The following is a 23,136-nucleotide window of genomic DNA, read 5'->3' on the forward strand; positions in this document are numbered from 1 at the left end:
ATCTCCCCATCGCCTAGTGGGCGAGGAAGAGACTGCTTGATGACCTCTCTTCCACAGCGTGAAGTTCTTTCATGCAAAGAAATGTAGATAAATAACCGAAATATTCCAGTGTCAACACTCATTCTCACTTCTGTGAACATAAATTCCTAAAGGAACCAGGATTAGGTCTCACCGAGCCTCTTCCCACCCTGTGTGCCCAAAATTCCTGCAAGGCCCTCAGTGTGTGCATCAGCCAGGGAAAGCAGAGGCGCCCAGAGAGTGCGTTGGCTTGGATCTGTTAACCAGTGAATTCCGTCTTCACCCATTGAGAATAAGCCGGTCCCCTCTTTTATTTGTTAAATCACTGTGGCAGGCACCGTGGCTCTTACTTTGCAGGGGGGCTTGTCATAACGAAGTGCCGGGACTGGTGGCTTGAACAGCAGAAATGCATTGTCTCACGGTTCTGGAGGCCAAAGTCCAAAACGGGTGTCCACACAGTTGGTTCCTTCTAAGGCCTCTCTCCTTGGCGTGTAGTGCGGTCTCCTCCGTGTCCCTCTGTGCATGTCTGTGTCCTGGTCTCCTATAAGGATGTGGTCACATGGGCTTAGGGCCATCCCTCATGGCCTCATGTAGGTGGGTCACCTCTTTAAAGAGCTTGTGTCTGAAGACAGTCCCATGTAGAGGTACTAGAGTTGGGGCTTTAACAGATGAATTTGGCAGGATAGAGTCACCCCACAACAATTCTCAAAATCTATTTGATGAGCACATGAATTAACAGAAAAATGAAGCAAGTGAAAGATGTTGTCAGATTCTCTCGCAGCTTCAATCCAGAGGACTGAAGATGCCCAGTAGATATGCTGTTCTGGTCAGGTGGTGAGGACAACGCAGGAGATGGAGATGGGGAGCCTGGACACCCCAGAGATTTGCAGGGCATCCCAGGGGTGGTCGTGGCCAGCAAAATCCCCTGTGTAGCGTGGACGCTGTCCGGGGCTGCCGGGCAAGCACCCACACCTGCCTACGGCCACGCGCTCTCACTGTCCCTTTCCCAGAAGTTAACAAAGAGACGTCACTTAACTGTGTACAGTTTCCTCTGTGTTTATTGTCACCGAGCACCTGCTGCCCAACCATCCTGCCAAGCTGCAAGTTCTTACTTGCCCCAGAGACAGAGTTCGGTCTCTGCCACTGAAGCCCCAAGCTGGAGTTCTAGTGATTGCTCAGCGTGAGGCAGGAAGAGACCGCGACGTCTCTGCGCCACACCCAACTGCAGCTAATTACCTCTTTTCCCTCTGCACTACGGCTGAATTTACTCTAAAACAAAGATCTGCCACCATCGTCCCCATTAGAGCCCAGGAACGCCCTAGGTCAGCATTGCAAAATGGGTTTCCATGCCTCTGTCAACCAAAAAAGAAATGAAAAATATGGAAAGAAGTGTTAAACCCAAATTAGAGCTAAAGGGAAACTAGGAGAGCCAGCGTATCGTCCAAAGCGCTCCACATGGCTCTTGGCCAACGCCTATCAGGCGTGTGGAAGGTGCCCTGCTCGCCTCCAGCGTCGTTTCCTTCTGAAGACCAGCCTTCCAAGGACGGTATCGTAGCCCTATTTTACAGATGAGAAGTTGAAGGTCACAGAGACCGGGTAATCGGCCCAAGGTCAGTGTAACGGTGCTAGGAAACAAATTGTCCCAAACTTAGTGGCTTAAATCAAAAACACTGTTACTGTCCATGATTTGGTGAGCTGGCTGCCCTCGAAGCACCACGGGGGTTTCCATGTGCTGCATCCAGCTGGGAGCTCACGACGTGTCCACGATGTGTGGCCTCTGTCCATCGAGGGGTCTAGCCTGAGCCTCCTTATAACGTGGCAGCTGGGGGCCCAGGAAGCGAAGCCCCCAGGCCCCTTCTGGAGCCGGAAGTCACTGAAAGTTGCTTCCATTGCATTCTGTTGATGAAAAACCGACACAGCAGTGCAGATCCAAGGGGAGGGGCTGGCCTCTCCCTTCTGGTGTGAGGAGCACGGGACACACAGAACAAACAATGAAAATAGTTGCTTCCTGGGGTGCCTGGGTGGCTCAGTCGTTAAGCGTCTGCCTTCGGCTCAGGTCATGATCCCGGGGTCCTGAGATCGAGCCCCACATCGGGCTCCCTGCTCAGCGGGGAGCCTGCTTCTCCCTCTCCCTCTGCCGCTCCCCCTGTCTGTGAGCTCTCTGTCTCTCAAATAAATTAATAAAGTTTTTAAAAAAAATCATTGTCTCCTGATGGTGGGAAATGGGGAAGAGGGAAGAGGGGGCTGTTGTAGAAATATTTGAGTTTTCAAAATATGAGGATGTATAACTTTGATAAAAATAGAAACAGAAGTAGAAAACAAGACAGACTAGATAAGACCCACAGATTTGGGGACATGAGCCAATGGGGGTTGTTTCAAACAAGTGATCTGTAGAAGACATGAACTCGAGGTTCAGGAAAATTTGCTGTCCATTTGATAAATGTGACCTCACACCATTAAAAAGCAATTCCAAATGAATAGAAAATGCTATTGTGCAAGTCCTATTGTTGTAAGAAGAAACACATATTCTGTGTTCTAGTTTCTTTAAAAAAGATCTTCAATCAACCAAAAGGTCACAACTTATAAAACACTAACAGATTATACTATTAAAAATCAAGGACTTATTTAAGTTAAAAAATACTTTAAAGTGACTTGAAAGACCAAAAATTTAGGAAAATAATCTCAATTTATAAGGCTTAATATCATAAATTATAAAAATCACATATTAATAACGGACAAATCAACCACCAAATAGACAAAAAAGCAAAGCAACTGAGGAGACAATTCACAGAAGCGGAGAGATAACTGTCCAGGAAACACGTGATGATGATGCCCAGCCTCAAACATAACACAAGACGAAGGAGAATTTGCACACAAGTAAAACATCATTTATCTCCAGTCAGATGGACAAAGACAGAAATGATGGAGAGCTTATGGGCCTGACGAGGGTTTGGTAAACAGGCAGACTAATGTAAACATATACTCTTTAGGAGTATTTTGAACATTACTTTATAATTTTAGTAAAATATGAGATGTAAATGGTTATTAATTGAGACACTCTACAAGATAAAAAGGTAAGTGTAAAATTTGGTGGTTTTGGTAAACATGTACATCCATGTAATCATGACACCCATCAGCATATAAAGTCGAGTCCCCACGTGTCCCGGGCTGGTCCCCCCCACCTTTTGTCCCAGGCGACTTCCCCTGCTACTGGTTAATATTAGTCAGTACTGTTCTAGAATGCCATATAAGTGCAGTTATATACTCTACCCTCTTTTGTATCTATCTCTTGTTTCAGCATAATGTGTTTGAGATCCATCCATGTTGTGTGTGGCAGTTCAAGCCTTTTTACTGGGGCACAGGTTACATTCAGTAAATAGACCACAGTTTAACTCCTCCACCTATCGATAACTACTTGGGTTGTTTCTAGTTTGGGGCTAATATAGACAATACCACAACCAACATTTGGGTCAAAAATTTGCAGGGCATGTGTTCTCTTGGGTAAACACCCAAGAGTAGAATTTCTTAGACAAGCCGTAAGCATGTGTTTAAAATTATATGAACCACCAGCAGTTTTCCAAAGCGCTCATGCAATTTTACCCTTCCCACAGTGGTAGTTAGGAACTCAGTTGTTCCTCATCACTGCTAACACTTGATATTATCAGTCTTTTTAACTTCAGCCTGATTCTAATGCTTTAAGTTCGTATTTCTCTTACAACAAACGATGTCGACCATTTCTGAAAGGCTTATTGGCCATTTATCTATCTTCCTTTGGCAAGTGTCCATTCAAAGCTTTTACCCTTTTTTCATCAGATTCTTTGTCTTCTTATCAAAATGTGTGATGTGTTTATATATTTATATATATCCCATTTTGTCAAATTATACACTGTAAACAATATATCCTAGATCACAGATAATACACTACGTACAATAAAATCTACATCACAGTCACACACTGCGGCTTGCCCTTTCATCGTATTGTCTCTGTCCCCTACAGACAATTTGAAGTCCAATTAATCTCTTTTTTCTTTTAAGGCTCTTCTGGTGTGCGTCCTATCAAAGGAATAGTTGCATACCCCAAATTGTAAAGATTTACTCATATGTTTTTTCCAGATGCATTTAGATTTATGATCCATTTTAAAATAGCTTGGTATATCATGGGAGATAGAAGACATAGTTATTTTTTTTCATGTGCATGTTGAGTTGTTCTTATACCAGGGCATTTGTGTGAAAACTATGTGATCACATACATGGAGCTCTATGTTGGGACTCCCTCTTCTGTTCTGTGGCTCCGCACGTCTATCTTTACACCAGTGTTCAGCTGTCCTAATTACTGTAATTTTATAGTGAGGCTTGAAGTCAAGTAGCATAAGCTGTCCAGGTTAGTGCTTCTTCAGAATTGTTAAACTAATCTTGTTCTATGTAATTCCATGTAAATTCTAGAATCAATCTATCAGTTTCTATAAAAAAAAAAAAACTTACTGATATTTTGATTGGTGTTGTATTGAATCCACATATCAATTTTGGGAGAATGAACATCTTAACAACATGGAGTTTGCAGTCCAGGACTAGGCTATTCTTCTCATTTTATTTACATCTCCCTCACTTAACTCTCAGCACTATTTTATAGTGTTTCGTGTAGAATTTTTGTGTAGTACATTTGATTTAATTGATTTCTATTTGTTTAAATTTAAATTCTTACTTGTTAAAAAATTGTTAAAAAATAAATTTCCTGGGGTGCCTGGGTGGCACAGTCAGTTGAGTGTCTGCCTCTTGATTTCTGTTCAGGTCATGATCTCAGGGTCATGAGATCAAGTCCCATGTCGGGCTCCACACTCAGTGGGGAGTCTATTACTCTCCCTCTCCCTCTGCCCCTCCACAATCCCCCTCTAAAATAAATAAATAAATCTTTAAAAAATAAATTTCCTATAATTTCTTGTTACATTGTAGAAATATAATTGATTGTTTTATTAAAATGTCTAAACCACCCAAGGCAATCCACAGATTTAATGCAATCCCTATCAAAACACCAAGAGTTTTTTTATAGAACTACAACAAACAATCCCAAAATTTTTATGGAACTACAAAAGACCTGAAAAATCCAAAGCAAGTGAAAAAGAAAAATAGAACTGAAGACATCACAATTCCAGATTTCAAGTTATATTACAAAGCTGTAGTAATTAAAACAGTATGGCACTGGAATAAAAATAGACATATAGATCAATGGAATTGAACAGAAAACCCAGAAATGGACCCACAACGATATGGTCAATTAATCTTCGACAAAGCAGGAAAGAATATCTGATGGGGAAAAGACAGTCTCTTCAATGAATCGTGTTGGGAAAACTGGACAGCCGCTTGCAAAAGAATGAAACCGGACCGCTTTCTTACCCCACCCACAAAAATAAACTCAAAATAGATTAAAAATCTAAATGTGAGGCCTGAAACCATAAAAATCCTAAAAGAGAACACAGGCAGTAATTTCTTCGACACTGGCTGTAGCAACTTTTTTCTAGATCTGTCTCCTGAGACAAGGGAAACAAAAGTAAAAATAAACTATTTGGACTACAGCATAATAAAAACTTCTGCACAGCCAAGGAAACAATCAACACAACTAAAAGGAAACTTACTGAATGGGAGAAGATTTTTTCAAGTGATATGTCCCATATAGGGTTAGTATCCAAAATATAGGAAGAATTGGTACAACTCAATACCCCCAAAACAAATAATACAATTAAAAAAATAGGCAGAAGACAGGCACAGACATTTCTCCAAAGAAGACCTCCAAATGACCAACAGACACATGGAAAGATGCTCAAAATCACTCATCATCAGAAAAATGCAAATCAAAACCACAATGAGATATCACCTCACACCTGTCGGAGTGGTTGAAATAAAAAACACAATGGGATGCCTGCCTGGCTCGGTTGGTAGAGCATGTGACTCTTGACCTTGGGGTTGTAAATTCAAGCCCTACTGTTGGGTGTAGAGATTATTTAAAAATAAAATCTTTTTTTTTTTTTTTTTTAAGATTTTACTTATTTATTTGAGAGAGAGAATGAGAGACAGAGAGCATGAGAGGGATGAGGGTCAGAGGGAGAAGCAGACTCCCCGCCAAGCAGGGAGCCTGATGCGGGAATCGATCCCGGGACTCCAGAATCATGACCTGGGCCGAAGGCAGTCGCTTAACCAACTGAGCCACCCAGGTGCCCTAAAAATAAAATCTTTAAAAAACCCCACAAGAAACAGCAAGTATTGTCCAAGATGCCGAGAAAAGGGAACCCTCATGCACTGTTGGTGGGAATGTAAACTGGTGCAGCCACTGTGGAAAACAGTATGGAGGTTCCTCAAAAAAATTAAAAATAGAACTACCCTGTGACCCAGGAATCATACTACTGGGTATTTACCCCCCAAAATACAAAAACACTAGTTCAAAGGGATACACGCTCTCTTATGTTTATAGCAGAATTATTTACAATAGTCAAGATATGGAAGCTGCCGGGCGCCTGGGTGGCTCAGTTGGTTGAGCGACTGCCTTCGGCTCAGGTCATGATCCTGGAGTCCTGGGATTGAGTCCCGCATCGGGCTCCCTGCTCGGCAGGGAGTCTGCTTCTCCCTCTGACCTTCCTCCCTCTCATGCTCTCTGTCTCTCATTCTCTCTCTCTCAAATAAATAAATAAAATCTTAAAAAAAAAAGAAGATATGGAAGCTGCCCAAGTGTCCATTGATAGATGAGTGGATAAAGAAGATGTGGTATATACATCCAATGGAATATTATTCAGCCATAAAAATAATGAAACCTTACCGTTTGCAATGACATAGATGGAGCTAGAGAGTACAATGCTAAGTGAAATAAGTTAGTCAGAGAAAGACAAATACCAGATGATCTCATTCATGTATGGAATTTAAGAAATAAAACAAATGAGCAAAGAGAGAGAGAAACCAAGAACCAGACTCTCAGCTACAGAGAACACAGTGATGGTCATCAGAGAGGAGGCGGGGCTGGGGGGGGTGGAGTAGATGATGGGGATTAAAGAGCACACTTATCATGATGAAAAAAATAAATAAATAAAATGAAAAAAAGAAATATAATTGTTTTAATAGAGATTTTGTATCCTGTGACCTTGTTAAATTCACACATTAATTCTAATAGATAATTTGTTTTTCGCAATCATGCTGCCAAAGAAACCTTTCCAAATTCTGTCTTGTGTCTTTGTTTGCTTATTTGTTTATTTCCTTATTGTCTTATTACACTGGCTAAGACCTCCAGTGTAATGCTGAGCCCAAGTGAAAACCCTTATCTTTCCCATCCTGAAAAGCACTCACTCTTTCATAATTAACAATGATGTCAGCTTTGGTGTGTGTTGATGTCCTTTGTCAGGTTGAGAGATTTCACTCTGCCCACAGTTTCCTGAGTATTCTTAATAAGGGAGTTGTAAATTTTGCCATTTTTTTCTGCCCATCTACTGATACGACTTTTCTCCTTTATTCTGTTAATATAATGAATTACATTGATTTTCCCAAGTTGAGTCAATCCTAAATTCCCGGGATGAACCGCATATGTGCATGGAGCTTTACCCTTTGATGTGTTGTGGAACTTGATTCCCTGATATCCTGGAGGACTCTCGTTTCTCTGTTCACGAGACATATTGGCGCTGTGATGAACGGACGTCAAACAGACAAAGACAGCGTCCAAGAGAACGCAGTCAGAACACATTTCATAGCCACCAGAGTGGCTAAGTGGAAATCAGTGACCATGCCAAGTGTTGGCAGGATGTGAGGTTGCCAGCATCCTCCACATTGTTGAGCGACATAAATGGGACAGTCATTTTCCATCCCTGGAAAAACTCCTCATTCACCCCGTGACCCAGTCACCCCACTTCTTAGACTCTATCCTGATTCTGTGCCTTCACAGATACGGGCCTGCCTCTGTGGAAGGCTGCACATTGCAGCACTGTTTGGAAAAGCAAAAGCTTCTGAGAACACAAATGTCTTTCCTAGGGGTCCGGTCGAATAGCCACAGCGCTTTCCCAAAATGAATGCTATGTAGATATTTTTGAAAAAATGAGGAAAATCTCTATAGATAATTTGTAGTGATTTCCTTGATTTATTGTTCAGAAAACTAGCAGGGTGTAGAAGAGTATATACAATAGGCTATCTTGTCTCTAAGAAAGAAAGGAAAAGGATTTACTTATTCTCATGAAGGCAGGCATATCTTTGCTTACGTTAGCAAAAAAACATCATGGAAGACCTGTGAGAAGCTAATGAGGATGGACAAATGGAGGGTGGGACAAATAAAGAGAAAGGAAAGAATCAAGACTTTGCTGAGTATACTGTTCATCACTTTTTTTTTTTTAAGGATTTATTTATTTGACAGAGAGAGACACGGCGAGAGAGGGAACACAAGCAGGGGGAGTGGGAGAGGGAGAAGCAGGCTTCCCGCGGAGTGGGGAGCCTGATGCGGGACTCGATCCCAGGACCCTGGGATCACGACCTGAGCCGAAGGCAGACGCTTAACTGATTGAGCCACCCAGGCGCCCCTACTGTTCATGACTTTTAAACCATGGAAATTACTTTGCAAAAAATAGAATCCAGTCTAAAATGGAAAAGCTCTAAAATTAGCATAGAGAGAAATACATAAAATCTGTGTATAAAATTGACAGGATAATATAATATTTTCAAGTAATTTTGAACACAGTGCTTTGTCCATCCTGAATGTGATATCTTCCAGATACAAAAAGATTTGCAGAGAAAAAAACTATATTCAATGAACTTATTGTTATTAGTAATGTTGATATAGCTTTGCAACTTTTTATGTATATTTTAAAATAAATCAAATAAATAAATATACAATGCTGAGGAAACAAGACTTTCAATATATGGGGAGAGATATAAATAAAAATATTTTGATGCTAAATATAAATTAGAAATATGTATATGCTTATCTGAGATGTAATTGATTGTCTACCTTATTTCAAAATCTATATATAAAAGTTAACCATAAATATGTTTCTCAGAGAGTCATATAAAAATCTGGAAAAGTCAGAGATTTCACAAGATAACAAATACAACGACTTGCTCTTCTTCTTGTTCCATTATAGTACATACCCGATTCATCGTTTTCATAAATAACTTTAAAATCACCAAATACATATGGAAAGGTAAAAAAAAAATACATGTGACAAAATGTAAATTTTTTCCCTATTCCTGCTACAGATTTCACTCCTCATAAATAACTACTTGGAAATCTGTTTCTATCCTGACAAATCTTTCTGCACACAATAATAGCATTTTTTAAAAAAACAGATGAACAAAAGTCCTGCCAAATTTTGTAGTTCATAGAACCGATTTTTACCCCCTGGTAATGTTACAAATCTTCCCCACTAGGCATCCCTTAAAGTAAAAGAACAATGCAGCAATGTCCCCTCTTAGAGTTACCATCATCACTGTGTCCTCCTGGTGCTCCTGCAGCTCCTCGCAGCGTGCATGACGCTGCTCCCGGCTCCGTGTCCCCAGAAGGGCGTGGCCTTACGGCCTGTCCTCACTGTGCTCAGAAGGGACTGCGCATAATACGGATCTCACATTGTCTTTAGCTGTCAGGCTCTGTGTGTCCCTTAGGGTCTCTGAACTGCACATGGTCTGAACAATGCCATCACTTGAAGGGTGCCTCCCTTCCACTTTCATAAACATGCCCACTTCCCTCACCTCCCCCACCCTCGTCCCCAAGTGATGGCAGCCACCACACTGATCCCCACTTCTAAGATCTTCTAATTCAAAAAGGTCTCGATACAGTTTTAATTTAAATTCTATGCATCATGCAGTAAATCACCTTTGGGATTGGCTTTGGTCCAACCGCCTGATTCTCTGGGGATGCACCCAGCTTGCCATGTGGACCCACAGGTCAATTTGTGCATTGCTGAGTAGTACCTCAACCCTTCGGCCACGGAAGGACATCTGGGCTGCTTCCAGTTTCTATTACAAATAAAGCGGCTATGAACATCCGTGTGCAGAGGTTTGTGTGAACATAAGTTTCTGTTTCTCTGGGACCAATGCCCGAGAATGCAATTGCTAGACTTCGTGGTAGTTTCACGTTTAGTTTTATAAGAAACTGCCAAAATGTTTTCCAGAGTGAATGTACCCTTTTCTATTCCCACCAACAATGTGAGAATGATCCAATTTCTCCACATGGTCACCAGCAGTTGAGGTGGTCACTCTTTTATTTATTTTAGCCATTCTGATGGGTGCATGCATTCCCATTGTGGTTTTAATTTGCATTTCCTTGGTGGCTGATGATGATGAACATCTTTTCATGTGCTTATTTGTCATTTGTATATCCTCTTTAGTGAAATGTCTTTTTGTGTCTTTTGTCCAAATTCTAATTGATTGTCTTCTGTCATTGTTTTCTTTTTCTTTTTCTTTTCTTTTTTTTTTTTTAGTATTCTTTATATATTCTAGATACTAGTCCTTTGTTGGATATATGGTTCACAAATATTTCCCCCAGTCTGCATCTCATCTTTGCATTCTTTTTAAAAGTAACTCTCACAAAAATAAATAAATAAATAAATAAATAAATAAATAAATAAATAAATGTATCTTTCACAGAACAAAAGTTTGAATTTGGATGAAGTTCGATTAATCAAATTTTCCTTTTACGGATGTGCTTTTGGTGTCTGGCCTAAGACTTCATTGCCTAGCCCTAGATCTTAAAGATTTTCTTCTATATTTTTCTAAAGGTCTTACAGTTACATTTAAGTCAGTGATCCATTTTTAGTTAATTATCGTATAAGGTGTGAGAGTTGGGTTGACATGTTTTCTGTTGATGTTTTGCTAGGGATGTACAATTACTCTCACACCATTTGTCAGAAAGACTAACTTTTCTCCATTGAATTATTTTGCATCTTCATCAAAATAGATCAGGCATATTTGTGCGGATCGATCTCTGGGCTCTTGACTCCGCTCCAATGATCTACCTGTCTATTCCTCTACCAGCAAGCACCTACTCTTGACTCCTGTAGCCATGTAGTGTCTGGAAATCAAGTAGGCTGATTCCTCCCACTTTATTCTTTGTCAAAATCATGTTAGCTATACTAATGACCATGACTTTAAAAATAAATGTTAGAATTGGTTTGCCTGTATCTACAAAAATCTTGCTGGGATCAAATTAATTGCTTAAATACTGTAACTCCTACCCACCCTGGATATTTTATGTAAAAATACCGCGAACGTTCAGTTTGCTTATGTTCAAGTTTCCTTTTCCCAAATGTCAACGCTCATTCATTCAGTTGCCCAACTAATCATTGTGAGCACCTGCTATGCACTGGGACTGCACAGATCATTTGGGATGCAAAACTAAAAACGCATGCCCACTTTCCTCAAGGAATGCGAGGTTTGGAGCTGATTGCTAACTCAGGAATTTTTGTAGAACTCAATGTTATTTTAAATGTGAGTGTATATTAGGTCCTCAAGTTTAACATCCAAAATTGATCGTGTCTTCTATCAGAGAGCCAGGGCTCCTGAGGAGTCACCAGATCTTCCCCCATTGCCTGCACTCCACCATGCTCAGGTGCAGTGGAATCTCCAAGGGGGGAGCAGTGGTGAAATGTAAGCAAGTGTCTGGGTCAGTTTTCTGTTTATCTCCCTCAACTCCTTGCTGTGCCTTTTAGAAGTAAAAATGAATAACCAGGAGTGAGCCATTCATTCATCCATTTCATCAATACTTGTTTCCTGCTCATGACTTTCCCAGGCTTGGGGGGGTGGGTGGGAATGAGGTCAGAGAGCCAACATACTGGAACACCAGCAGCTCCCAAGGAGAAGAGGTGAATGAGAACCATGGGGAGGAGACTTATGGGGTGAAGCAGTCTGTAGAGGCCCGATGTGGGAGGGAGTGTGGCTGCAGACAGAAAGGTGAGTGGGCCAGGGTGCTTGGAGCAGAGAGCAAGGGGGCTGCCAGCCTACAGCTGCGGGCAGAAGCAAGTTCCAAAGGGCTTTGGGCCATGTTGGCACAGGGAAGCTTTTGGAAGCCCGGTGGTTCCCAGGAAATAATGCCCTCCTCCTGGCCTGGCTCAGAACAGGCTGAGGAACAGAATGATATTTGCAGACCACTGTAATCACTGACCAGGCCAGGCCAAAGGACCTGGCCTCATAGCCTCTCCCACTGAGCAAGGGCTTTGAGCAGACTTGTATCTGAAGATCCAGATCCCTCTGGCTGCAGTGGTGAGAGGGAGTCCTTTCTCGAAAGACCTTAGGCCCAGAAAGGCAGGAGCTCTCTCCTTCAGGAGTGAGGAGGTGCCTGATCAGCCACAGCTTGCCAGAGCACGCACCTTCTCCCTGGGCACTGACTCTCTTCCGTTTTCCTTGTGAGGCTGCACTCTGCCTTCCCCCAAACTGCTGCCCCCCCAGCCCTTCTCTCTAATCTTGATTTGAATTTCTAAAATATGTTCACTGTGACATCAAGAGAAGATGCAGAATTCCACACAGTGTAAAGGCATGCCTCTCCCTATAGAAGCATGCAGGTGGCCGGTGGGCAGCCAGGCTTCATTGGGTGCTGTCCTTTCCTTCAGGAGGCCTTGGTGCCCATGACCATGAAGAAAGCCAGGGGCCAGGCCCTGCCTCCCACAGAGTGAGGCAGTGGTTCTGCAGATCCCAGATGGAGGACACAGGGCTCCTGGGGAGGTTGTTGCCCAAGAAGCCTGTCCCCCTGCCATGCTCTGGATAATTGCACAAAAACATACACCCAGGTGACAATCCATTTAAAGGTCTACACTGCAAACCCAAGACATTGTTTTTTGTTTTTTTAATTTTTTCTGAAGGGTAGGGAAATGGAGAGAGGAAAAAAGACATGAAGGATATAAATTTTTAAGAATTTTTTTAAATAAACAATGAAAATAGCAAATTATACTTCTGTGATATAACATTTTTTAAAATACTAATTCTTATTTTCATTTTAATTTTCAAAACAAAATATTTTCACACAATAAAAATGTACAGAGTAATATAATTGCATGGAACAATCATCCCAAGTTAATAATCATTAACATTTTTTTTAATCATTAACATTTTGTGACATTTGTGACATTTACAACAGATATATTTTTCAGAAATAAAACATCACTAATAGTGCCGGGCCCGCCTCCCAGGCCCACTGCCCCTCTTCAGAGGTACTGGGCGAGTGTGCCCTGCAGTGGAGTGGAGACCTTCCTTCCCAGCCGGCAGCCCCCCAGCCCTGCCTGTAAATAGCACTGAATGTGGTTGGTTGTAAACGTCCACCCTCAGCGTCATCTTGCCTGTATCCTTTTTCTTTTTAGTTATTATTTTTCCTCACTCAGCTTTATACTTTCAGGACTTATTCATGTTGATACAAGGAGAACTACCTTCATTCACATTCATCCCTGGGGACCATTCTATTCCGTGAAATATGCCACAAATTCTTTATCCGGGCCTGTACTGATTGCGATTTGGGGTTTCTAGTCTTGCACTTTGCAAACAATGCCGCAGGGCCTCCTGGAGATTCTCTCTGTGGTGGAGAGGGAAGCAAGGGATTGCAGTTGAGACGGAGTGGGCATCTCCTGCTCTCCCAGATGCTGCCAAATATCTCCCTAGTTTCTTTGCAGTAATTCCAACTAGCACATCAATGAGGGAGTGCTCCCTGTCTGCATCCTCTGGGCCTAGTTTGGTGTCATCCAGTGGATGGAAAGTCCCATCTGCTCCACTGTCTGACCTCCCCATCTCTAGGCAGCTGGGGCATCTTTGCGCTTTTTCGGATCTTCTCTGTGCAGAGTCTGTTCCTATCTCCGGCCCATTTTCCCACCGAATGGCTCGTCTTCACCCACTGACTGTCAGAATTCTTCCTGATTCTGTATAGCAGTGTTTCCCATATTTACAGGTGCTTCAGATATCTTCTCCCTGGTGGGTGTCAGCCATTTACATGCTGTCCAACTGAAGTTGTTTTTGTTTTTACTTTTAACGCAATTTGTCAAATTGACGCTTCTTCATTCTCTCCGGTTTTTGAAAAGGGAAAACCAAACCAAACAAAACCCTCCTCCCTTCCCTACCTAAGCAATGCCAGGTGTGTCGTGGCCTGCGAGAGCGTTTGGTAGGGGACAGGCACGCCATTGCGCGTGCCATGTGCCCCCCCAGTTAGCGGTCTGGTCGAGCTGTTTGGGGGTACACACCGAAGTAAGATTGGCCAAGAGATCTGCAACACGGCCCCGGACAAATGCTCTCCAGAGCTTCTCTTGTCGGCTAAAAGTAATGGTCAAAAGACTGCAGAAAATCTTCCTTCGCCAGTGTATTCTTGCGAGCGGAGTCCGACCTGCTCCCGCCCGCCCGGAGGTGACTCCCGCGGGCTCCGCACTGTCGTGGGCGCGCTCCCCGCCGCACGCGCCGCCGCGGACGCCACGGAGGTGCGCTCCGTTGTTACAGCGGTGACAAAGCCGGGAGCAGCTGCCGCAGGGGCGAGGAGGAAGGTGAGCTAAGTTCTTCCAAACACTGTCCTGCGGAAACATTAAAAAAAAAAAAAAAAAAAAAAAAACCACCTAAAACCCAAAGCACAACACAACAAAACCCAAACCCAACAACTGCTCCTCTGTTCCCCTTGCGCCGAAGAGCCGGCGCGGGGCGAGTGTGCGCGTGCGCGTGCGCGTGTCCGCGGCTGGGTGCGGGGGTCGGGGTCTGCCTGCGAGCGCTCGGGGAGGGCACAAAGGCGGACTTTCCGACCTTTGTCCTTCCCACGGTCGCCGGCCAACCAAGGCTGCTCCCGAAACGGGTCTCCCGAAATGGAACCCAGTCCCGTGCATTACTGCGCGTCGCCTCCTCTCTCCTCCCTCACTGGGCGCGGGGCTCCCCCCCGCCCCCAGGCCCTAGGGGCTGCGCGCCAGGTCGAGGAGGGGCGGGAGAGGAGCGGGGAGAGCAGGGAGGGTGGAGTGGGCAGACACCGGGTCCGCAAGATGCGGAGAAATGGGGAGAGACCCTCAGGAAGCACGTCGGAGGCGGGGCGCCAAGGAGAGGATGGACACTTTGCTGCCCACTAAAGGAAACAGGGAGGGACGAGGCAGCAAGGAAGAGACCTCGCAGGCACCGAGAGCTCAAGAGTCAGTCACGTAGGGAAGAGCCAGTAGCCCAAAATGCGGTTCTTAGAAAGTCAGAGAAGAGTGCCCTCGGTCCTGGGGTCCCGACCCCAGGGGGTGCCCGCTGGTCTCTAGAGGCTGCCGTCTCGGGTCATCTCCTGCGAGGCTCCAGGCAGCTCCAGGCCGGGGGTGGCGGGGACCTCTCTGCCTGCTAAGGATTCTCCTGCGCGCTTGCTTTCCAGGGATCTGTCTCAGCCCCCGAAACGGGTTGGAGAACCTCACAACACCGTTGCATCTGAAATCCAGTCAGACGAGCTCGAAGCAAACCGAGAGGGCTGTCAACTGCGCTAGAGGAATATTTACGTTTCATTTTGAGCTGCACTTACAATATATGGCAGCATATTTCGGTTTGCAAACAACAGGGAGAGAGGGAAACAAAGGCTATTGCAGAAACAAACTTCAGGACCCTGGACTCGTTCTTGCTGCACTCCCTCCAGGATCCCAGGAAGTGCTGGGACAGGAGGGATCCTTGATTAGGAACCCAGTGGGAAAGTACTCTGATACACCGAAACTCCTTACGTTGTAAAAGTTACTGCATTAAGGGGGACCCATGTAAAATGTGTGTATTTAATCTTAATTGAACGCCCCCAATAAAAAAAAAAATACGCATTCCAACGGTGGCTCCTTTCCCACCAAACTCTTTACAAACTGCGCGGATTACCAGAGTAATAAAACAGAATGAGAATAAGTTCCTGCGTGGCTTTGATTTTATTAAAGTGCCGCGGCATAATCTTCCTTCTTCCCCAAATTAAACCGACGTGGGAAAAGGTAGGTCGGGCCAGGGCTGGGGCGCCCACCGCCCATCAGTGGCCGGGGACAGCACCAGGGCCACCGCTGCAGGGACGAGGCCGCAGTCGCGGGCCACAGCGCCCCCTCGCCGCCCGCACGCACGACTTTAGGGCCCGCGTCGCTCCCCGGCCTCCCCCGCGCCCGAGAGCCCAGGACGGACCGTGTCTTCGAGGCGCCTCGGCCTGCGCAGCCAGCCGCTTTCCGGAGAGAGGCCCTCGGGCCCGAGCCCGCGTTCCACGCACTTCTCCCCGCTCAGCCTCGCGGGAATCCCCGGCTCCCTGAAACGGGCATGTCCACGCCGGCTCGTTCTACCTGCATCGGCCACTGTGAGGACAAGAAACAAAAACTGTGACAGTATTAACTTACTTTTTCAAAGGCACACGGGGGAGAGGGGAGGGCCCACCGCAAGCCTGAAACCGCGCGTTGTCCTGTAATTGTCACAAAGTGATCGCGATTGCAAAGCAGCTCTCCAGTTTTCCTGCGCGCCTACCGGTCTCTGCCGTTCCAGCTCGGACGGCGACCGAAAACAAGAGCGGCCAAGTGGCTGCCACGCCTGGGCGGCGCCGCCAGCCTGGACACCCGTCGCGCGTGGGCTGAGCATCCCAGTCCCTGCGGTCCCGGAGAGGCGGCCACGGGGCCCGCGCCGCAGCGGCTCGCTCCTCGCGCGGCCTGCGCTCTCCGCGGTCACCGGAGACGGACTTCCAGCCAAGCCAGGCCACCCTCGCAGGCGGCCGCGTGCGGAGCCACCGCGTCGAGCCTCCGCACTTGCAGCCTGTTTTCCCCATTGATTTATTTTGGAAGACCAAGCCAACTTTAATCTAAGAAAAGGAAAAGTGATTTTAAAAAACCAGGGAGCTTTAAAGTGAAACGGAGTTTATATATTCCAATAACAATGCGCAGCGTAAGTTTTAATGTCTCTGTGTAGGCATTTTAATTTGCTACAGTCACTACCAATAAAAACGGCATGTAGTGCGATTCGACTGTTTAATAGTGCAAGGTAGACGGTTTTTATTAGTAGCGGGCAGCAGTATGGAAAATTTAGATTTCAGTGGAGGAGTGTAATTGCTGGGGGGAAATACACTCGAGGAAGAGGCTGTCTTTAGAATCAGCAGCACGAGCTAAAGAGGGGAAGAGGAGACAGCGTTTGTGCAGATGCACCCAGGGCGACTCGAGCCCCTCCAAAGCCACGTGGGCTTGTCTGCTTATATACTTAATTGATGTCAAAATCGAGTGTATCCGGAGCATACGCTCCTGCTCCAAACTGGGGATGTTTTTGTAATAATTCAATGTTTTCTTTTCTGCCCCTGGCAGAGATCAGGCCCAAGGGGGGTGGAGGGAGAGAGAGGGAGGGTGAGGGGGCGAGCCCCAAATGCTAATGAAACACAGCAGGAACTGGCCTTTAGAAATGGAAATACTGGAGGCCAGTCATCCTTGCAGATAAAAATTAGACCTGATTTTTTTCGCTTAAACTATCTAATTGAAAGCGAACCCAAAAGCCTGCAATCTGATCTGTTGCTGTTTATGTTTGTCATTCAGTGTGTGACTCTCATTTATGGCCTCTACCTGACCCAGTCCTCTCTTGGGAAGACCAAAAATATCATAGATTCTGTCAATGGTATGCTCCAGGGGACTGGAGTACTCCCCCCCCCCACACACACACTACTTTTCTCTTTCCTCTGACACTACAATAATCGGTGTGAAGTGTCTACCCTGCACTGAATTAGGACAGCCCTCCTGGGGTGGCAGCATTGTTGAAACTGCTGGGCTAGGTCCTCCAAGTAGCCCAGTGTGGGAGAAGTGGTGTGTTTGGGGGTGGTGTGAAAGTTAAAGTATAGTGGATGCAGGGACTGGTTTTTAGGAAGGGGGGAACACTGGGGAGGCAGGGGTGGGAAGACTGGTGGGGGCTGGTGGTAACATGCATCTACTAGGAGTCCCATGCCTGCAGGCCAAGGAGAATGGGTTCTTCCCAAGCCCAACACCTCGGTTTGCAACTGGTTACCTCGGACCTAGAGAAAGACAAACGCAGCTTCACTGTGTCTTGAAGGTTCTCCTTGTGAACAGGCCTGGGCTGGAGCCTCTAGATGGCCATGCCACAGCCTTGCCTGGGGAGCACCAGCAGGACCTCGACATGAGTCCATAACAGGGCTGGCGGGGCAGGGTGCGGGGAGGCGTCCGGGAGAGAGTGCTGCAGGCCTGAGCTCCCCGCTGCAGCAATTTCACCTTACAGGTAACCCATCCGAGAGGGCCTCCGGGGAACAGGCACCTGTTGGGTGGGCGTCCCTGTCCAGGACACACCTACACCCCGTGGACCTCCTGAGCGCCCCCCATCGGCGACCGCCCTCCCTTGTCACAGGCGCCCACATCCTCGGGTCCAGGTGGGGGAGGGATGGAGAAGGGTTGAGGAGTGAAAGGTATTCTGGGGCTGGGGTCCCAGGGCTCCTCACTAAGCATCTTGCCTCTGGGCCCGAGAGGCACCTCCGGAGCCGCAAGTTACCTGAGCTACCTGTGCTGCTGATGGCGTCCGTGCCCGCAGCCTCTTTCTCCTTCCTTCCCAAGGGACAGCGAGGCTTCACGTCGTGCCAGAGGCGGGCTGTCCGGTGACAGGCATTCTCGTGAATGCTTTACGACACTTGTCCGAAAGAGGCGTCAACTTATTAAAATAAAATCAAATAAAACCTTTCGGGGTGGCATCTTCACGGGAGCAACATTGGCGGCGTGTGTCAGAACATTCTCAACAGCGCAAAGTCCTACCACTCTGGACTTCGGGGCACAAAGCTCACCTTTGGGCCTTCCTGGCAGTTCGCAGTCAAGGACCCGGATCCGGGTCCCGCAGGGACGCGCTGGGAGGCGCGGGACAGGCGACCAGACTCGAGGCCACGCGGGAGCCTCACACGCGGTGAGGCAGAGTCGACGGAGGAAGGTGGAAGGGAGAGCCGCGCACGCCACCCCCAGGAGGACCTGGGCCACGGGCGCTCCCATCCCGCCCTCCCTTCGCCCCCGGCTCCCGGCCCGGAGCCTGGAGTCACGCGCGCAGTCACCTGGGCCTGCCTCTTCGTGGCGCAGAGGGGACGAGTACAGTTCGTCCCCCCGGTGGACCAGACCGGCCCGATTGCGGGCGGCCTCTGCCTGGTCCTTGCGGGCCGACCGGGGGGTGGAGCAGTGGCTTTGGGGGGGGGGGGGGCGTTGAGGAAGGTGACTGGGGCGGCAAGGGGTTGCTGGCTTGGGAGGGATGGGGTTGCCGGCTGGCGGGCTGGGGAGGGGGGCGCTGGGAGTACGTGCGAGTGGGAGGGGGTGCGCACCGCGGCGAGCTGTTCGGCCCGGCCAGGCTGCGGGGCCGCGGGCCGCGGGCTGGTGCTGCGCGGGAGGCGGCTGCGCCACAAAAGCCTGCGCGTCCTCCCTCCTCCTCCCCCGCCCCCCCCGCCTCCTCCTCCGCCCTCCCCTCCCCGCCCCTCCCCCGGCCGCGGCCTGGCAGCGGGAGCGGGCGGAGCGGGCGGAGCGGGCGGAGCAGGGGAGGGGGCGGGCGCCCGAATATGCAGATGAGCGCGTGACGGACAGCTTCGCGTTCCAATGTCCCTCGGAAACTCGAGCGCTCCTTCCTCAACTCCTCACTCCCGACTCCAGACTCCCCCAAACCCCGACCGCCGGCCTGGCGCGCGGCTGCGCCCACCGGCTCCGCGCCGCCGCCGCCGCCGCCGCCGCCGCCGCCCCGCCGCCCCGCCGCTCCCGCGGCCCGCGGGCCTCCCGGGCTAGTGCGCGGGCCGGCCTGCCTCGGCCCGGGGCCCCCGCGCCCGCCGCCGCGCCGCGCCCCGGCCGGGCGTGGATGGAGGGCGCCGCGCGCCCTGCCCGCTGCTCGGCGTGACGCGGGCCCCGCGCCCCGCGCCCACCATGTCCTACCCGCAGGGCTACCTGTACCAGGCGCCCGGCTCGCTGGCGCTCTACTCGTGCCCGGCGTACGGCGCGTCGGCGCTGGCGGCGCCGCGCAGCGAGGAGCTGGCTCGCTCGGCGTCGGGCTCGGCGTTCAGCCCTTACCCGGGCTCCGCGGCCTTCACGGCACAGGCGGCCACCGGCTTCGGCAGCCCGCTGCAGTACTCGGCCGACGCCGCCGCCGCCGCCGCCGGCTTCCCGTCCTACATGGTAACCGCGCGCAGGCGGGTGGGAGGGGACGCGGGACACCCGGGCGACGGGACCGCGATCGGGGCGCGAGGGCGCGGGGAAGTGCCGTGGGCGGTGGCTCCGGAGTCTCGGACGCGGGCCGCCGCGCCGCGGGCGGGACAGGAGGCCGGAGGGAGAGACCGCTCCATGGAGACGTCCCTCACACCGGGGGTCCGCACCGCTTCCCCTTGGCTTTCGGGGTGATGTTCCCAAAGAGCCTGAGAAGTGCGACACCGCTGGGGTCGGGAATCCGTGCTGGGTTGTCCTTCGTTCACGCGCCGAAGCCGGGCGAGGAGTGCAGAGCGGGCCGGGAGCTCGCTTCTCTCGGCCCGGGGAGCGAGGCTCGGCGCCCCTGGGGCGGCCGGGGCGACTGCCGGGCGCTTCGGGTTCACTTGCAGGGCTTGGGGGTCCCCGGGTTGGGGGGAGGGAGCGGAGGCTCGGCGGCAGCTCAGGTCAGGGGCCCTGCCAGGCGCGACAGGATCTTGGCCTTAATCTGTCGCACAAGGCCGTGCTTTCCAAAAACGTGTCGGCGGGCGTGCGGCAACCCTAACTGCCGTCTCAGTCCCTGCGTACGGAGAGTAGCCCCTGCTTCCCCGACCTGGGGTCTGCCCGCTCGCCTCTGGTTCCGCAGCTGGGCCCGGCCCGTTGGTGGTGACGCCAGTTTCGGGCGATTGAGGCCGTTACGGGGAGGGGGGGTGTTGTCGCCATGGCCCGCCCTCGGTGGAATTCGGGGGCAGCGACATCGGAGCTGGGGCCTTGGCGGAGGCTGCAAATGTCTCGAATTTAAACGTTAAAGGCTGAATTAAAATGCTAATTACCGCGTATTTGAAGAATTCGAAACGGTGACTGGCTTCTGAGTTGCAAATTGGATTTGCGGAGCTTTAGAGCGGTGAATAGCGGAGCGGGGGCTCCGGGGTGGTTTTTTAACCATATAAGGGCGGGGAAGGGGGAGTAGGGGGAGCCAGCCAGAGAAATTTAGATATCAAGAAAGTACCTGTGGGTCCGTGTGCGTGCATGTTTGCGTACATCTGTGCCCGCAGCTCAGGGATATTTGGGGGGAAGATACGTCATTTTAGGAAAGTGAAATAGTTCAAAAATTCGAGATTAGAACTGCAGCGTTTTCGTGATTAGCAGCCTGTTTTAAAGTATGCGCTGCGTTTTCTTCTGCTCATTTGCTGCGGGCAATAAGGCTCCAGCGCGGGACTCACCCTGGAAAAGGCGGCATTGGGAGGGCGGAGGGGTCACGTTTGGGCCGGTGAGGGCCAGGTTCCCGCACACCCCGCTAACCAGGCTCTTGTTGGTTCCAGGGCGCGCCCTACGACGCCCACACCACCGGCATGACGGGCGCCATCAGCTACCACCCGTACGGCAGCGCGGCCTACCCGTACCAGCTCAACGACCCGGCGTACCGCAAGAACGCCACGCGGGACGCCACGGCCACGCTCAAGGCCTGGCTCAACGAGCACCGCAAGAACCCCTACCCCACCAAGGGCGAGAAGATCATGCTGGCCATCATCACCAAGATGACCCTCACGCAGGTCTCCACCTGGTTCGCCAACGCGCGCCGGCGCCTCAAGAAGGAGAACAAGATGACGTGGGCCCCGAGAAACAAAAGCGAGGATGAGGACGAGGACGAGGGCGACGCTGCAAGGAGCAAGGGGGAGAGTCCCGACAAGGCGCAGGAGGGCACAGAGACGTCGGCGGAGGACGAAGGTGAGCGGGGCCGCGGCTGGCGCGAGGTCTTGCGGGGAGCTTTCTTCCCAGGCGGGCGCGGAGCCCAGGTCGGGGAAGGCGCTGCCCGCCGCCCCCAGGTGCGCGGGGGGCCGACCGAGTCGGTCCTCGGGCACTTCCTGGGGAGGCTGTGCTCCCCCGAGGACGTGGCTGGGGTGGGGTGGAGGTGGGAGATCACGTGGGGAGGAGGGCGCCCGGGGCCCGCGCGTCGCCGCGTCCCACAGCCCTGCCCGCGCCCCTGCAGGGATCAGCCTGCACGTCGACTCGCTCACGGACCACTCGTGCTCAGCCGAGTCGGACGGGGAGAAGCTGCCGTGCCGGGCCGGGGACCCCCTGTGCGAGTCGGGCTCGGAGTGCAAGGATAAGTACGACGACCTGGAGGACGACGACGACGACGAGGACGAGGGCGAGCGGGACGTGGCGCCGCCCAAGCCCGTGACCTCGTCGCCCCTCACCGGCGTGGAGGCGCCGCTGCTGAGCCCCCCGCCGGAGGCCGCGCCCCGCGCTGGCGGCGGCGGCGGCGGCAAGATGCCCCTGGGCAGCCGGACGTCGCCGGGCGCGCCGCAGCCCGCCAGCAAGCCCAAGCTGTGGTCTCTGGCCGAGATCGCCACGTCGGACCTCAAGCAGCCAAGCCTGGGCCCGGGCTGCGCGCCGCCAGGGCTGCCCGCGGCCGCCGCGCCCGCCTCCGCCGGGGCGCCGCCGGGCGGCTCGCCCTACCCCGCCTCGCCGCTGCTCGGCCGCCACCTCTACTACACGTCGCCCTTCTACGGCAACTACACAAACTACGGGAACTTGAACGCGGCGCTGCAGGGCCAGGGCCTCCTGCGGTACAGCTCGGCGGCCGCGGCCCCCGGAGAGGCGCTGCACTCCGCGCCCAAGGCGGCCAGCGACGCGGGCAAGGCGGGCGCGCACCCGCCGGAGCCCCACTACCGGCCCCCGGGCGGCGGCTACGAGCCCAAGAAAGGTAGGCGGCTGCGGCGCGCGGGGCCTCCGGGGAGGGAGAGCGGGCGGGCCCGATTAGTCAGCGGTTCCGAGAAGGGCTGGGTCAGGGCCCGGGGAGACCCTTGGGCCTGGCTCGGGAGGGAGCCTTTGTTGCGAAAGGCGCCACTCTGACCAGAAGTTAGGGGAGGTGCAGGGGGCGGCGGTAGCCCTGAAAAGGGGAGGAGAGGGCAGGGCGACCCTTGCCTTGCAATGAGGCTTAGCCCTTTATTACTTCCATGTTACTTAACTTACTATTACGGTTACGATTGGTATTATTATCATGATTGGTTTCCGCAAAAAAACAAATTGTCACAAAATGCAAATTACAGCTTGTCTCCCG

The 23,136-nt window shown here is 50.4% G+C and overlaps 1 protein-coding gene and 1 long non-coding RNA gene across 8 annotated transcripts in view; one reads left to right on the forward strand and one right to left on the reverse strand.

The window, feature by feature from the left end:
• Positions 1–12,825: 12,825 nt before the first annotated feature.
• Positions 12,826–19,642, reverse strand: LOC129045427 (uncharacterized). Its single transcript, XR_010413378.1, has 3 exons — positions 18,427–19,642; positions 16,093–16,750; positions 12,826–14,510 (listed from the first exon to the last, which is right to left on the reverse strand). It is a non-coding gene; the product is annotated as an uncharacterized LOC129045427 (long non-coding RNA).
• A 31-nt stretch (positions 19,643–19,673) lies between these two features.
• Positions 19,674–23,136, forward strand: part of IRX2 (iroquois homeobox 2) — a 131,909-nt gene continuing 128,446 nt past the window's right edge. For 4 of the 7 annotated variants that reach the window (XM_054504929.2, XM_064596893.1, XM_064596891.1 and 1 more), the window contains exons 1-3: positions 19,675–20,066; positions 21,392–21,797; positions 22,060–22,779. In XM_054504929.2, coding sequence (XP_054360904.1) covers positions 19,818–20,066; positions 21,392–21,797; positions 22,060–22,779 — 1,375 coding nt within the window. In that variant the 5' untranslated portion in view covers positions 19,675–19,817. Of the gene's footprint in view, positions 20,067–20,089; positions 20,974–21,391; positions 21,798–22,059; positions 22,780–23,136 lie in introns of those variants that run through there. The other 3 variants (XM_064596892.1, XM_045863807.3, XM_064596894.1) reach the window with 3 other exon arrangements.

This window comes from Mirounga angustirostris, unplaced genomic scaffold (genome assembly GCF_029215605.1).
Source record: "Mirounga angustirostris isolate CCGP_5_RB_7025 unplaced genomic scaffold, mMirAng1.0.hap1 SCAF_7, whole genome shotgun sequence".
NCBI classification, from domain to species: Eukaryota; Metazoa; Chordata; class Mammalia; order Carnivora; family Phocidae; genus Mirounga; species Mirounga angustirostris.